This window comes from Sminthopsis crassicaudata, chromosome 2 (genome assembly GCF_048593235.1).
Source record: "Sminthopsis crassicaudata isolate SCR6 chromosome 2, ASM4859323v1, whole genome shotgun sequence".
Taxonomy (NCBI): domain Eukaryota; kingdom Metazoa; phylum Chordata; class Mammalia; order Dasyuromorphia; family Dasyuridae; genus Sminthopsis; species Sminthopsis crassicaudata.
In genome coordinates this window covers 226,321,240-226,335,754 of record NC_133618.1, presented here as the reverse complement: position 1 = coordinate 226,335,754, position 14,515 = coordinate 226,321,240, and the positions used below count along the sequence as shown (strand labels likewise).

Genomic DNA, 14,515 nt, shown 5'->3' with positions numbered 1-14,515 from the left:
TCTCCTAACCTTTTCATTTTTGGGGGCACCCAATTTGGAAAATTATCTTTCCTCACTCTTATCTCTTAGACTCCCTATTTTTATTCAAGAATCAAATGAAATACCACCCACCTAACAGACCTGTTCCGTTTCCACCAGCCTTCCTTTCCCCTATTTAGTATGTGTTTTGTGTATACTTTTTAAAATACATGTTGTCTTCTTTGTTGGATTTAAGCTTCTTGAGGATACAGATGGTTTTTACTTTACTTTTCTATCATCAGTGTTTGTATAGTCACATAGTAAGCACTTAGTAAAAGCTTGGTAGGTTTTGGGTTTTTTTTGTTTTTTAACTTACATGTTTGTGCTTGGAGATCTATGGATAAACTAGATAATGTCAAACACTGATGAGCAAATGGTTTTGAGTTCAAAGAAATTAATTAAAGAACACTGTGGTTTGGAATAGTTAATGAGAGCTTCATGTAAGAATTACGTTTTTGAATCAATCTGTGAAGAACAAGTAGGATTTGAATAGATACAGTAAAAAAGAGAAGGGTATTTCAAGTAATAGGCCTAACAGTAAAAGAATGCCCAGGGTATATTTTGGGAGACAATGCACTAAACTGTTTTATTTGGAATAAAGTACTTGTATTAGAGATTGCCTTAAATATATTTTGTGCAAAAAAAAAAAAAAAAAAAGGCTTTTATTTTCAACCTTTGAAGTTTTTTTTTTTTTTTTTTTTAAATAAAATCATATTTTATCATTTAATAAAAAAGTAATGATTTTGGTTTTAGAAACAGCCTATGGAGTTTTAGAAATGTCCACTACCATCTGAAATTATATTCAATTATGAGAAATGATTATTTTCTGCAATATTAGTTTTGCTGCATTTTACATTAAGTGACATTTACTTTTGTCCATGTTTTTGTTTTTTAAAACTTTCTCCCCAATTCAAATCCAGTTTTTTTATCTGCTTTCGGTCTAATAGACAATCCCTTCCTTCTACAAATCAAAACAAAAATAAACCTGAATAATTCCTTCTAAGATAAGTTGGTGATTGATTGTATGCAGATTTCATTCTGTGTTTACATCTTTATATACTCCTCTCTGGAAGGAATATTTATAATGATTCATGAGGGGAAAAGATCATTCTGGAAAATAGGCATCTATGTAATCTTTAAGAATACTTGTTTCTAAGGTAGGATGAAGGCTTGTTCACATCTGATAACTTAGCTTCTGACCTAGAGAGATTACTTCTTCAGAGTAAACCATTTTCTCTCTGATAGTTTGCTTTTTAACTGCATCATAGATTTTAAAGATTGATGAGATCTCAAAGAACATTATACTATTCCCTCATTTTAGTTGAATGATGAAGGCCAGTGGTCTAAAGATATATTTTTAAAAATAACAACTTTTTATTTTCAAAATATATGTAAAAATAAATTTTCAGCATTCACCCTTGAAAACCCTATGTTCCAAGTTTTTTTTTGTTTTTTGTTTTTCCCCTCCCTCCCTCTGTGCTAGAAGCAAGCAATCCAATTTAGGTTAAATATATGCAGCTATTCAGTACGTATTTCCACATTAATCATGTTACATAAGAAAAATCAGATCAAAAAGGGGAAAAAAAATAAGAAAGAAAAAAAAGCAAGTAAACAACAGCAATAGCAAATACTATGTTGTGATCCGCATTCAGTCTCCACAGTCCTCTTTCTGGATACAGATGGCTATCTACATCACATCTTTTGGAATTGGTCTGAGTCACTTAATTTTTGAAAAGAGCCACATCCATCAGAATTAATCATCACTTAATTTTGTTGGTGGTATGTGCAATGTTCTCTTGGTTCTACTCAACTTCATATAATATCAGTAAAGAGGAAAGAAAAAAAGGCAAATAATGTGATCTTTTTCCAGATTCACTTTCTAATGAAACCACATGCAAAATTTATATATTTAACATATATAGGTCTCCTGTTAAAGGTGGCATTTTAACTTACTATGAAAGGAAGTCAGGGGAGCCCGAAAGAAGACTTGAGAGTAGGAGAGCATTCCAGTCTTACGGGACAGCTAGTGAAAATGGAAGAGGAGAGATTAAATTGTAATGAGACTGCAAAGATAGAAAAGGGCCAGGTTGTGGCCCTTTAAAACTTTAAAAGATACTGAATTTTATATTTGATCCTGGAGATAATGGTCAGTGGAGTTTATTGAGTAAGAAGGTAGCATGATCACACTTGTGTTTTAGGAAAATCATGTTAGCAGAGTGAAGCATAAATTGGAATTTATGACCAATCACAACTCTGTTCTAGTCATTCAGATATGATATGATTTGGATTTATACCAACATGGTAATTGTGTGGCTGGAGATGAGGTCAGCAAGAAATGTATTAACAGGAAAGTCAACCAGGCTTAGTAGATTGTCTGTGTGAATGAGAAGTTGAAGATGATACCATGTTTGTTTATCTGAACAACTATGAGATAATAGGTCCATAATAGTAACAGGAAAGCTTCAAAAGGAGGATGGATTAGGAGAAAAGATAATTAGCTCAGTTTTGGACATGTGGTGTTTAAGATGCCTTTGGGACATCTCTTCCATATGTCCAAGAGATATTCAATGAGGTAAGACTAGCTCATAAGACTAAGGCTGGAATAAGTAGTGATCTCTGATATGTATTATAAAATTTGTAATCTCTTGGAAGATACAAGTTAATGGACATGACTAACAAACCAGAGAGGAACAATGATATCAAAACCTAAAAAAAGAAAGAATGTATTAGAAAAAAAGTCAGACTACATGGAGGAGTATGTCCAGAATTGAAAAAAGACCATTAGTTTTATCAAAAGAGAACAGTTCCTATTGAATGATGGGGTTGAAAGCCATATTGCAGAATTTTGAAAAAATTAAGAGGATAGGAAGTGGAGAAACAATAACAACGTGCATTTGTGTGGACAGAGTGTTTCTAGATTCTAAGCTTTTGGGGAGAAGCATAGTGCTTTGGAAAAAATCATTTGAAGGTACTGAGCTTGTTTTAGCTGCTCTTTACTACCTGTGTGACCTTGGAAGAGTTGGAGGAAGGAGAAAGTTGGATTGTGGGGATGACTTTTACAATTCTTTCCAGATCCAGTTCTGATTTTTTGAAATTTTACCCTTTTAAAAGTCATGAAATACTTCTATTTACTTGGCTACATCCTTCTGTTTGTACACTGGGTTTTTAGTAAGTGTTAGATATTTACTCCTTTTTGGCAAAAAGGTTTGGCAAAAGCAATATTTAATTTTGCTTAACCAAGCAGTTTAAATTAAATGTCCCTACTAACTCTACATAATGTTTGCTTGTAGCAGTGTAGTTATTTCATTTTCTCCCTGTCTTTCTCCAGTTGATACACCAAAATCGTCAGGCTATCTTAAACCAGTTTGCAGCATCTGCCCCCGTTGGCATTAATATGAGGTCAGGCATGCAACAACAGATCACGCCACAGGTAATGATGGAAAAGTACATGTTGTTAGCATTTATCAACCAAGAGCTGTGGTTTTCAAAGTGTGGCTTGGGCTGGTCTCTAATGGTAATGGTGTTTTTAATATTTTTTTCTGGTGTTTACATATAATTGTATCATCTCTCCTTGTTGTCTGATCACATGCAGTACCATTCTTATTTCTAGTGAAGTTGTTTGGTTTTGGGGTGGAGATTTGGTTTGGCAAATAGGAGTAGGTAGAAGAGCTCATTTTTACCCCTTTTGGGGGCGGGGTGAGGCAAGAAGAACAGCCCTCTATTTTTACAAATAAAAAGAATTCCTTATGAGGGGACTCCTACCACCGAGTTAACAGGGGGAACTGAGAATGTAAGAAACTTGACTTTGCAACATGTGTCCAGGGTGAGACTTGAAGCCACATCTTCCCAATGCTGAGACCAGCATTTGCTGGTCTTAAATTTGCTATGCGATGGTGACTTTCATTTTTAAGTCAAAAAATTCAAGTGCCACAACTGAAAGAATATGAACATTTCTATCACTGAATTTTACCATTTCACAAAATGAAGGAATCTTATGGCCAATTTAGAGAAACATTTTAATCTTTTTGATGAATCTTCTTATTTTGTTTTTGGGTTTAGATGGCAGAGTTTTAAAAAAATGATTAAGTGCTCTAGGAATAAACAAGATGTTATTTTAAATTATTTTGAGTGATACTCTGTGAAACCTAGTCTGTCAGGTACAATTCTAAAGTAAGTGTGTGTGTGTGTGTGTGTGTGTGTGTGTGTGTGTGTGTGTGTGTGTGTTGCATACTCATGCGCACACAATCTATTATACTTCTCCATAAAGGTCCTGCTTCAGTGCCTTATGGAGGTGATTCTGGTCTGGACACTAAATAACTCTGATCCTGACAAAATTACTTAATATCTCTTAGCCATAATTTCCTCCTAGGAAAAATGGAGCTAAATATACTATTTACCTCACTGGGCTACTTATAAGTATCAAGTGATATTTTATTTTTATATATATATATATATATATATATCTCATGCATGATAAATAAATGTGAGTTATAATAATAATAACTATTATTATTATTAAAGACTGTGTCAATAGAGCATAATCACTGACAGATTCTCTCATCTTGGAAAGGCTTCAAGTACATGCTCAAAAGCAGACTGAGTCTGCTTTCTAAGGGGCTGACTTGCTATGCATGGATAGCCTCATCACCCAATAGGTCAGACATTAAATAATTATTTGCTTGTGGCAACTCATGAAACATAAAATTATGACAGTTTTATGGTATTCCCTTCCATTTCTGTAGTAACAGTTGCAGAATGGCCAGAAAAGTAAAGTGGAGAATAGAAAATGCTCTGAATTACAGGGTTTATAGAACATCTACATATATTAATTTACTAGTTGGCACTACAACATCTTTATAGAAAAAAGAGATGGGTACAATACCAAAAGATATGATTAATAATATCTGTCTTGACATTGTCAAGTGCTAGGAAAACAAATACATAAATAAAAAGGTAATCCTTGCAGAAAACCATACATAAAAATGACTAGAAGGACAGTGGAGAGAATACTGAACTTTTGGTTTGGTGCCCTATGGTGCATTATAGACAAAGTGGTAGGGAGACAGAGAGCCTGAATTCTCCTTAGAATGAAGATTCTAGAAGGAACCAACCCAAGAGAGTGGCAGAGAAATGGAGTGGATTTCCAGGACAGAGTTTTCTGGAACATTATAGAGAAAATTCTAGAGTTGCAACCTAAAGAAGAATAAAGAAATGGGTGACCTGGACCCTTATCTTAAAATGGAATTTCTTTTTTTAAATTTTTTTTTTAAATTTATTTTGCAATTAAATGTAAAATTTTTAACCCAACGTTACCAACTGTCTTAATTCCATTTTTCTCACATTCTTTCTAACATTTATCAGACTAATTTGATAGATATGAGATGATATTTCAGAATTGTTTTAATTTGTATTTCTCTAATCAAAATTTCTTCATATGCCTATAGATAGCTTTGATTTCTTCATCTGAAAATTGACTGTTTATATCCTTTGACCATTTATCAATTGAGGATTGGCTTGTATTCTTATAAATTTCACTCAGTTCTCTATATATATATTCAGGAAAATGAGACATTTATCAGAGAGACTTGCTGTGAAGATTGTTTCCGAACTTTCTATTTTACTTCTAATTATTTGCATTGATTTTGTTTGTTGAAAAGCTTTTTATTTCAATATAATCAAAATTATCTATTTTGCATTTCATGTCTCTCTGTCTCTTGTTTTATCATGAATTTTTCCCAGGTAGACTATTTCTTGCTCTTCTAATCTGCTTATGGTATCATCCTTTTATATCTTAAATCATGCACCTAATTTGACCTCATCGTGGTATATGAGATGTTGTATACCTTGTTTATGTCCTACTGCTTTCCAGTTTTACCAGCAGTTTTTGTCAATAATGAATTCTTATCCTGTTATATTGTGTTTATATTTATATTTTTTTTAGTGATTTTTACAACAATCACTTTTGATTGTTTTGTGGTGGTTCTCTCCATTTATATTGATAAAATTATTTTAAAATTTGATTGTGATTGTTATTGTCCTTACACTTAGTGGAATCAGGGCAAATCACTGAACATCTTTGTGCTTTGTTTTGCTCACCTGTTTAAAAAAAAGAGATAATAGTACTTAGCTTAAACCTGGGTGTTTGTTTCATAAACAATTTGAATATATGTATGAACTATTATTTCTCTTCTTTGTTTTTTCCAATTTCTGAACTTGGAGCTATCATATTCACTGTGCCTATTTAAAAATCACGACTTACTATTAAATGCTTTATTTTAAGTTAAAGAGATTTTCATGGAATGCGTTTTTGTTGGGAAGAGAGTCTACTTTGAACTGTTTCCATTAGCACTACATTAATGATTATGGGGGCTGGACATTCATTATACTCTTCAATACTTTCTAACTCCATTTTTTTTTTTTTATTGTTGCCCCATTCTGCCTTGATGCCCAGCATAGAGTATTTCTGTTAACTCTGAACTAAAGTTGGAGAATATTACTTAAAGATTAACTTTTGAAGTTCAGATATTAATATATCTGACAATATAATATAATATGGCTACCAAATAAAAACATCAACTTATTTTCATGGGATTTTAAGTTTACAAGGTATTTTATATTACTTGATCTTCACAACAATTTCTTGGAAGCAAGTCCAAGTTTAGGTGTTATTACTGAGGAAATGGAAATAGAAGTTAATTAAGTGGTGATCTAGATTGCTGCCAAAGTGTGATTCCAGATTTTAATCTTTAATCAGATAACTGCTCCTCATGCATGAAAGGTGGGAGTGGGGGGGGCAGTTGTTACTAGACATTTGTAGTATGGTTAATAGTCTCTGCATATAAGAATTAAATAAGAGTGAGGTTATCAGATCTTGCAGAACACCAAGTGAAACTTTTCTCTTTCCCCTAGGTATTCTACACTGTGTGTTTCTCTATCACAAACAAGTACATTAACCTACAGTTTACCAGACAGTAATAATCTGGAAATTATAAAAAAAAAAAAAAAAAAAGATAGTGCTAGTAGTTGAAATAGGTCAAGAGGAGGGAATGTGGTGATAGAGTAGGGAATAGGAACAGTATTAATGATGGTGATAGTAGTAGTAATAGTATCTTCTTCCTCTTCCTCCTTTGCCTCCTCCTCCCATTTGAGTTAACATATGTCCAGAGTCTGATCTCTTAGTTCTAGAAGTCCTGAACTTGAATGATTAGTTAGCTCATCTAGTATGGATTATAGGGATACAAGCTCCCTCTATTTAAATTCATACAAGACTTATTTGTATCAGAAAATTATGTTTCATTCCCATCTCCCACAAGTAATTTGGAAATGGAGTATTCATCATAATAGGACAAGCTTTAATTTCAGTTGAGCTGTATGATTTAAATAATTTTGTCTGAATATTGATAATTTCCCCTGTAGCATTTGACATATGCCGTGATTCTTTTAATAAGCTCCAAACAGTTTTTTATTTTAATTTTACCATTTTTGACTAGTTGCCTAGTTGTAGTTATACACTATGTTAGAAGTCTGTATTGAGGTTCCACTGTAATTTCTTGAAGTAATGTTGCACTGTAACAGATGCTTTATATATATATATATATATTCCACCACTACCCCCAGGCTGGGGTTTTTTTGCTGAGACAATTGGGGTTAAGTGACTTGCCCATGGTCACACAGCTAGGAAGTGTTAAATGTCTGAGACCAGATTTGAACTCGGGTCCTCCTGAATTCAGGGCTGGTGCTCTAGCCACCTAGCTGCCCCCAAGAGATGCTTTTAAAATTTCATTGCTTTAAGGTCATTATTTCTTCAGTCTCAGTATTTCTTCTAGATAACAACTAACAAGTTGTGTTATAGCAGAAAAAAATATTGATCACCTAGGCTAAAAAAATTACTCCTAACATTATATTCTTCTGAACTTAAGTTTGGCTAAGATCACATATGTTTTTAAGGAAGCATCAGAAATGAAATTTGGAACCAGATTCTCCAACTACAGAAGCCAAGGGTCTTTTTATTTTACCATGCTGAGCTTTAGTAGTGTTCTGAATTACTTTCTTGCTTCATCTCTTTCACCAAAAGCGATAATTTTTTCATGTTAGGAAAAAAATTGGAAGCTCTCATTGACTTAAAGTGAAATAGGATAAATGACAGATCTGAGGAAAGACTCCTGAGAAATTGTTGTTTGTGCCCCTTTGCCCTTTGTTGAGAAATGTCTCAACATTTTGAAAATTTTTTTAATTTGTAGAACCCTGGGCAGATGGAACAGGTTTGGCAATGGGAAACAGAGATTTTACAGTTTTACATAGGTGAAAGAGAATTCATCAACATCCTGGATTCCTTTTTCTCTAATTAAAGATCTATTTAATTTCATATATATGTGTGTGTGTGTGTGTGTGTGTGTGTGTATATGCATGTTTAAACAATTTTGATGAACAACATCATAGTCCTAATCAATACAATCTTTCAATATTTGATCTTGAACTTAATTATGATATTCAAAACTCATTTTAATATTTCTGACTTAAATTTTATTGATGATGAAAGTAAATTTGTATATATTTCTGATTATTTTGAAGAGTTTTTTTTATGTTTGCACAATGTTCATTGATGTTATCTACTAGAAAATGTCACTTAGCTTTATTCCCATTTAATTGTATTAGTAGATAATGTTTATGATAATCATAATATTACTTTTATTTTACAGCCTCCTCTGAATGCCCAGATGTTGGCACAGAGACAGCGAGAATTGTACAGTCAACAACACCGGCAAAGGCAGCTAATACAACAGCAGAGAGCTCTATTAATGAGACAACAAAGCTTTGGGAACAATCTCCCTCCTTCATCTGGACTCCCAGTTCAAATGGGAACTACTCGTCTTCCTCAGGGTGCTCCACAGCAATTCCCTTACCCTTCTAGTTATGGTACAAACCCAGGAACTCCTCCAGCCTCCACCAGCCCATTTTCACAACTGACATCAAATCCTGAGGCATCCTTGGCCAGTCGCAACAATATGGTCAACAGAGGTATGACAGGGAATGTTGGAGGACAGTTTGGTACTGGAATCAATCCTCAGATGCAGCAGAGTGTCTTCCAGTATCCAGGATCAGGTATGAGGCCAGTACATTAATATTAGTTTTAAAAGCAGAGATCCATGTGTTAATATTACGTCTATGAGAAAACAAATTGTAGTCAAAGTTGTTTTAAAATCAATGCACCAAGCATAGTTTATGATGTATCACAAAGGATTGCAAAAAGTTTTTAACTAGTAATAACAATAATAACAATTGTGTGGGGGGGGGCTTTTTAGCCAGTAGTCAAAGTGAATTTATATTTAGGAAAATAAATTTCTTTTTACAAAATAAGCTTAAGCATATATCATTATCTCTTTTTATTTTAATTATCTGTTTTCATATTCATTTAGGGGACTTACAGAACTATCTCATTATTACTCATGTACCTATTAAGAGTTAATCTTAGGAAAAGATTAGAAAGTATTGTTTATCAAGTTGCAGTGCCTGTAGCAAATCTTAGAGCATTCCAAACTGGTAGAGCCTGTAAGAGCTTCAAAAGTTATTTGTTGGTAGAAGTAACAGATTGATTTGATATATCCTGTCTCCACAAGATTGGTCCTGCAACCAATGTATTTTCACATTAATTCTTTTTCTTACTATTTCTAAATAGAATGCAAAATTTTATTCTCCCCTTCTCAATTTTGTGAAAATCTTTTTCTAACTTATTTTTGTTGGAGCTATGGTTGGAGTCGTGGGAGTCTTGTTAAAGAGAAAATTTGGTGCCCTTTGAATTACAATAGAGGCTTTTATTGAAATCTAGGGCTTATCAACTTGGACTTTTAATATATTTTAATAAGTATCTTTCAATCTAATTATTTTCCTTTGTTAATTTTATGTATTTTATTTTGCCATTTACAAACATTCTGAGAAGAGATGAATAGATTTCACTAGACTGCCAAATTTTTTCTGTTGTTAGAGATATATTTAACATTAAATTATATATTTGTGTATGTGTTTGTGTATATATATATATGTACATATGTATATATTATATTCTTGTTATTTCCATTTCTTTTCACATAGTTACTATCACTTAACTAATTTGAATGTGCAAGATAATTTCCCTATTGAGTGGTTGTTTCATCCTGATCTTCGGTTTCTATAATTCCAGTAGCTGCTACCATGTAGCAGTGATACAAGGACAGCTTAGGTCTTTGTATCACTTATATAAAGTGATATATAGTCTTATATCTTACAGTTGGCTTATTCTGATTATAGATTAGTAATAAAAAGAGAAAAAAAATGTATATCTTTATTTTATTGTTTTTTGTATTTTTCCCTAAAATTGAAACAAGACAAAACCAGAAACCGAATTAAATTATAGTTTAAACCATTAATTGAGATCTGGTTTCCTTCTTTTAACACAACATTCTTGACCATCATTTCTAGTTCCGGTTGCACTTTCACTCACACTTCCCTCATTGTCCTTCCTATTACCTCTTCTAGATTCTTCCTCTGTCAGTATCACTCTAGTAATCTTCCCTTATTTGATGTTTATTCATTTCCTATTTATCATCTATTCAAAATTCTAGTAGCTGTTATTTACAAACCGCCTCTACTCCTAGGACAATCTTCTGCCTTCCTCAGTGAATTCTATATTTGCTCAAGATCATTCCTCCCAACTCTTTTCCTCATATTAGGGCACTTCAATAAATATATTGATATTCCTTCAATCACCCTAACTTTTCAGCTTGTTATTTTACTTATTTCCCATGAGTTATTCCTCTGCTTTACACCAGCTATATACATCTGCTCATAGAATGTCATCATCCTTGTGTTCCATTTCCATGTTCATGATTTATCTGATCATAATCTTTTATCATTCCCTCTTTTCCTCTGCATTACAACCCTTAACCCTATTCTTTATCTTCACCATTCTAGTCTCTCCACTCTCTAGTTCTTTTCCAGGCTATCTACACTGACATATTCTCCTTCCTTCCCCATCTTGATCTCTTAATGAACCAGTTCAACTCTTGCTCTGTCTTCTAGGGACTTGAGTCCCTTGCTACCCCATATCCTATTACATTTGCAAGCTCTAAAAGTATATACTCCCACAATCTATTGCATTCACTCCTGTTCAGATGTTGTCAAATAGAGCTAAGGAAAATAACCATACTTTGCATATAGTATGTGTTTAATAGTAAATAAATGAAGGAATAAATGTGTCTGCTTAATTGGATAGAATTGTGCTTTGTAAGAAGTAAGCACTCTAAAATTTTTTAAAGCCATGTTAAATTTTCTGTTTTTAATGGGGCATTGCCTCAAAAAGGATGAATACACCTACCCCTGTTAATGTAGGCAGATTGTGAAGTATATACAGAGAAATATCAAATACGGTTCCTGCTCTTGGGAATCTGATGAAGTTCCAGATGAATTGATTGTCAGTGTAGAATCTTCTGGCAGATGGCATTTCTGTGTGTGTGTGTGTGTGTGTGTGTGTGTGTGTGTGTGTGTGTGTGTGTGTGTGTGTGTGTGTGTATGCATACATATCCATATGCATATACAAATTTTGTGGATTATTTTGAAAATATCTTCATCTGGACTCCCAGTTCAAATGGGAACTACTCATATCTACCAACTACTTCTATGCTTGTAGATGGGAAAGATTTTGAATGTTTGGGGCTTCTTTAATTAGTCCTTTGAATCTAAAGGTGATTAATATGAATTATTCTCATACACAAATATTCCTTTTTCTTAGTCTTCTATCCAAAAGACTGCTACACAAAGAAGACTAAAGTTAGTTTAATCTCTTTATTGGCAGTCATGATGTTTTAATGATATGTATACTTTTCATTTCTACTATAGTGTAAGCCAAGGCTTCTTAAACTTTTTCCACTCATAAATACTTTTTGCCCAAGAAATTTTTACATGATTCCAGATATATATGCATATAAAATAGGTGGCATTTGCTGATAATTTCATAATCACCACATATAGTTATGTGACCTCATATATGGGGTTGCATTGCAGAGTTTAAGAAGCTTTGCTTTAAATACTTTGAGATCAGGGCTGCTTCTTTATTTTTGTGTTGTCCATATGTCTAGTGTATATGTAGCAAGAGATTTGTCAATATTTTTTATTGTCAGCTTAAAACATTGTTTGCCTTCAAAAGTATTTCATGGCATGTGGGGAAGGCTGTGGGGGAGGCACAGCTAAGTGGCACAGTAGATAGAGCACTAGCCCTGAAGTCAGGAAGACCTGAATTCAAATTTGAGCTCAGATACATAACACTTCCTAGGTGTGTGACCCTGGGCAAGTCACTTAACCCCAATTGCCTCAGCAAAAAAATTTTTTTAAAAAATTATCTCACTGGGTTTATTTTTTTTTAATAACAAATTAAGTAATAGACTACTTTTTTCCCCCTTCAATAGCATTTTATTTTTCCAAATATATGTAAAGATAGTTCTCAATATTCATTTTTGTAAGACTTTTTCTCCCTTCCTTCCTTATCTTATCCCCCTTTCCAAGACACCAAGCAATCTGGTATAGGGTAAACATGTGCAATCTTTTAAAACAGTTCCATATTTGTCACATTGTCTAAAAAATCAGACCGAAGGGAGGAAAATACAGGAAACAAACAAAAATAGAAAATACTATGTTTCCATCCACATTCAGTCTTCATAATTCTCTCTCTGGATTGATTTCTTACATTCCCTTTCCACAAAAATCTAATTGCTAAAGTCTTGTCAGTTCTTCAGTAGCTCTCTTGTTCCTCTCCTTTATCTCCATTCACACAACCATCACATGTTAGGCCCAAAAAGGAGAGGTTATTTGCCTAATCTCATAACCAGATTCAATCTCTTATCACTCTCACTTTGATTATTGCATTAACCACCCTGATTCAAATTTCTCCTCTCCAGTCCACCCTGGAGAATTGCTAGTAATATTTTAACTGAAAGTATTTTGCTTATTCAGTAAATTTTAGTTTGTTGATTACCTCTAAGGTTAAATACAAAGTACTTTATTTGACTTTTAAAGATCCAATTTCTTGTTTTCAGACTTTTTATACATTACTCTCCTCCATATAGGCAAATTGGCCTTTCTCTTCTTCACAAATGACATTCCATTTCCTATATTCTTATTTTCCCACAGGTTGTCGGTCATGCCTAGATACCTGTTAACTTTTGCCTTTCAGAAGTTTCTTTTAGACTTCAGATTAAGCATTATCTATAAAAGGACTTAACTGATCTCTACCCATAGCTATGAGTAAAACCAGAGATAAAACAAAATTTAGTCTTTGTTTAGCAATATTTTGGATAAAAGATTCAGAAAAAGGAATATCTGTGCAATCTGAGCAACATTTTAAAAAGATTAAGTAGAACTACAGTCTAGTATTATAATAGGAAACATTTTATCTCATTTTCCAGGATTAGGCCAACAAGGTGAACCCAATTTTACTCCATCTCTCAGTCCTGGCAGTCCCATGATGTCACTGCAGATTCCTCCATCCCAAAGCCCTATGCTGCAGCAAGCTCAGCCCTCTTCAGGCTACCAATCACCAGACATGAAGACCTGGCAGCAAGGAGCAATTGGCAATAACAAGTAAGAATGATAATGTATAGCCTTCAGTTCTTATCTGTTCTAAATTTAAAGTCATGGGTGTAACTAATGTAGCCAAGGGATTAGGGAAAGACAAAAAAAGGAGGACTTTATCAGAACTTTAGACAAGGTCCACATTAAGCAGACTGGAAGAGTGTGAGATTCCAATAAAGGAGATGGAGTGGGAAGGCAGGAGATGTGAAGAGAAGAACCAGAATATGGTGTTTTTAAAACCAAATCAATAAGGGTTTATACAGCAGGAGGAAAGAAGTCAACAGTATCCAATGAATGTTTCAGAGAATTAAAAACATGAAGCTTAAAGAAGTCTCTAGATTTAGAAAAGAAAAGGTTAGTAATTAGTAGAATGGTGAGAGTAAAAAGCCATATTGTAAAGGATTAAGGAAAAAGAGTGTGGTAATAATCAGTGAATTAGAGAAGAAGGGGATGATAGGTAAACGAAGTAGAAGGATCAAGGGAAGGCTCTTTTAGATTTGAGATGATCTGAGAAAATATATAGGAACCAAAATATAATTTCTTATAACTATTCTATGCCTTTGTACTGAATTCAGCCTTCCTATTTAAATTTTACAATGTTTCTTAATAAAAATATTAACAAAAATTAGACAAAATAACAGCCATATTTGATGAATTGGAATAATAGCTTTTACTATTTGCCTAGAATTGATATTAGTCACCTTGGGCTGTTTTTTTTCCTCCTTATGTTACACTTCACTGGGTAAAATTTTAAAAGAAATGCCTGGCTTGTTTTGTTTTTGTTTTTTTTTTTTTTTCCCCCCACACTTCATGCTTGCTTTCAAGGAATTTTCTTTATGGCAAATCCAGCTCCTGTTAACCTTGTAGGTTTTTTTTGTTTGTTTGTTTGTTTGTTTTT

The 14,515-nt window shown here is 33.4% G+C and overlaps 1 protein-coding gene across 12 annotated transcripts in view; it reads left to right on the top strand.

Annotated features, from left to right (window-relative positions):
* NCOA1 (nuclear receptor coactivator 1) overlaps positions 1-14,515 on the top strand; it is a 186,924-nt gene that overhangs the window by 160,266 nt on the left and 12,143 nt on the right. For 8 of the 12 annotated variants that reach the window (XM_074288361.1, XM_074288358.1, XM_074288362.1 and 5 more), the window contains 3 exons: positions 3,347-3,448; positions 8,718-9,120; positions 13,452-13,626. In XM_074288361.1, the coding sequence (XP_074144462.1) occupies positions 3,347-3,448; positions 8,718-9,120; positions 13,452-13,626 (680 nt within the window). The remainder of the gene's footprint in view (positions 1-3,346; positions 3,449-8,717; positions 9,121-13,451; positions 13,627-14,515) is intronic. The other 4 variants (XM_074288363.1, XM_074288368.1, XM_074288366.1 and 1 more) reach the window with 1 other exon arrangement.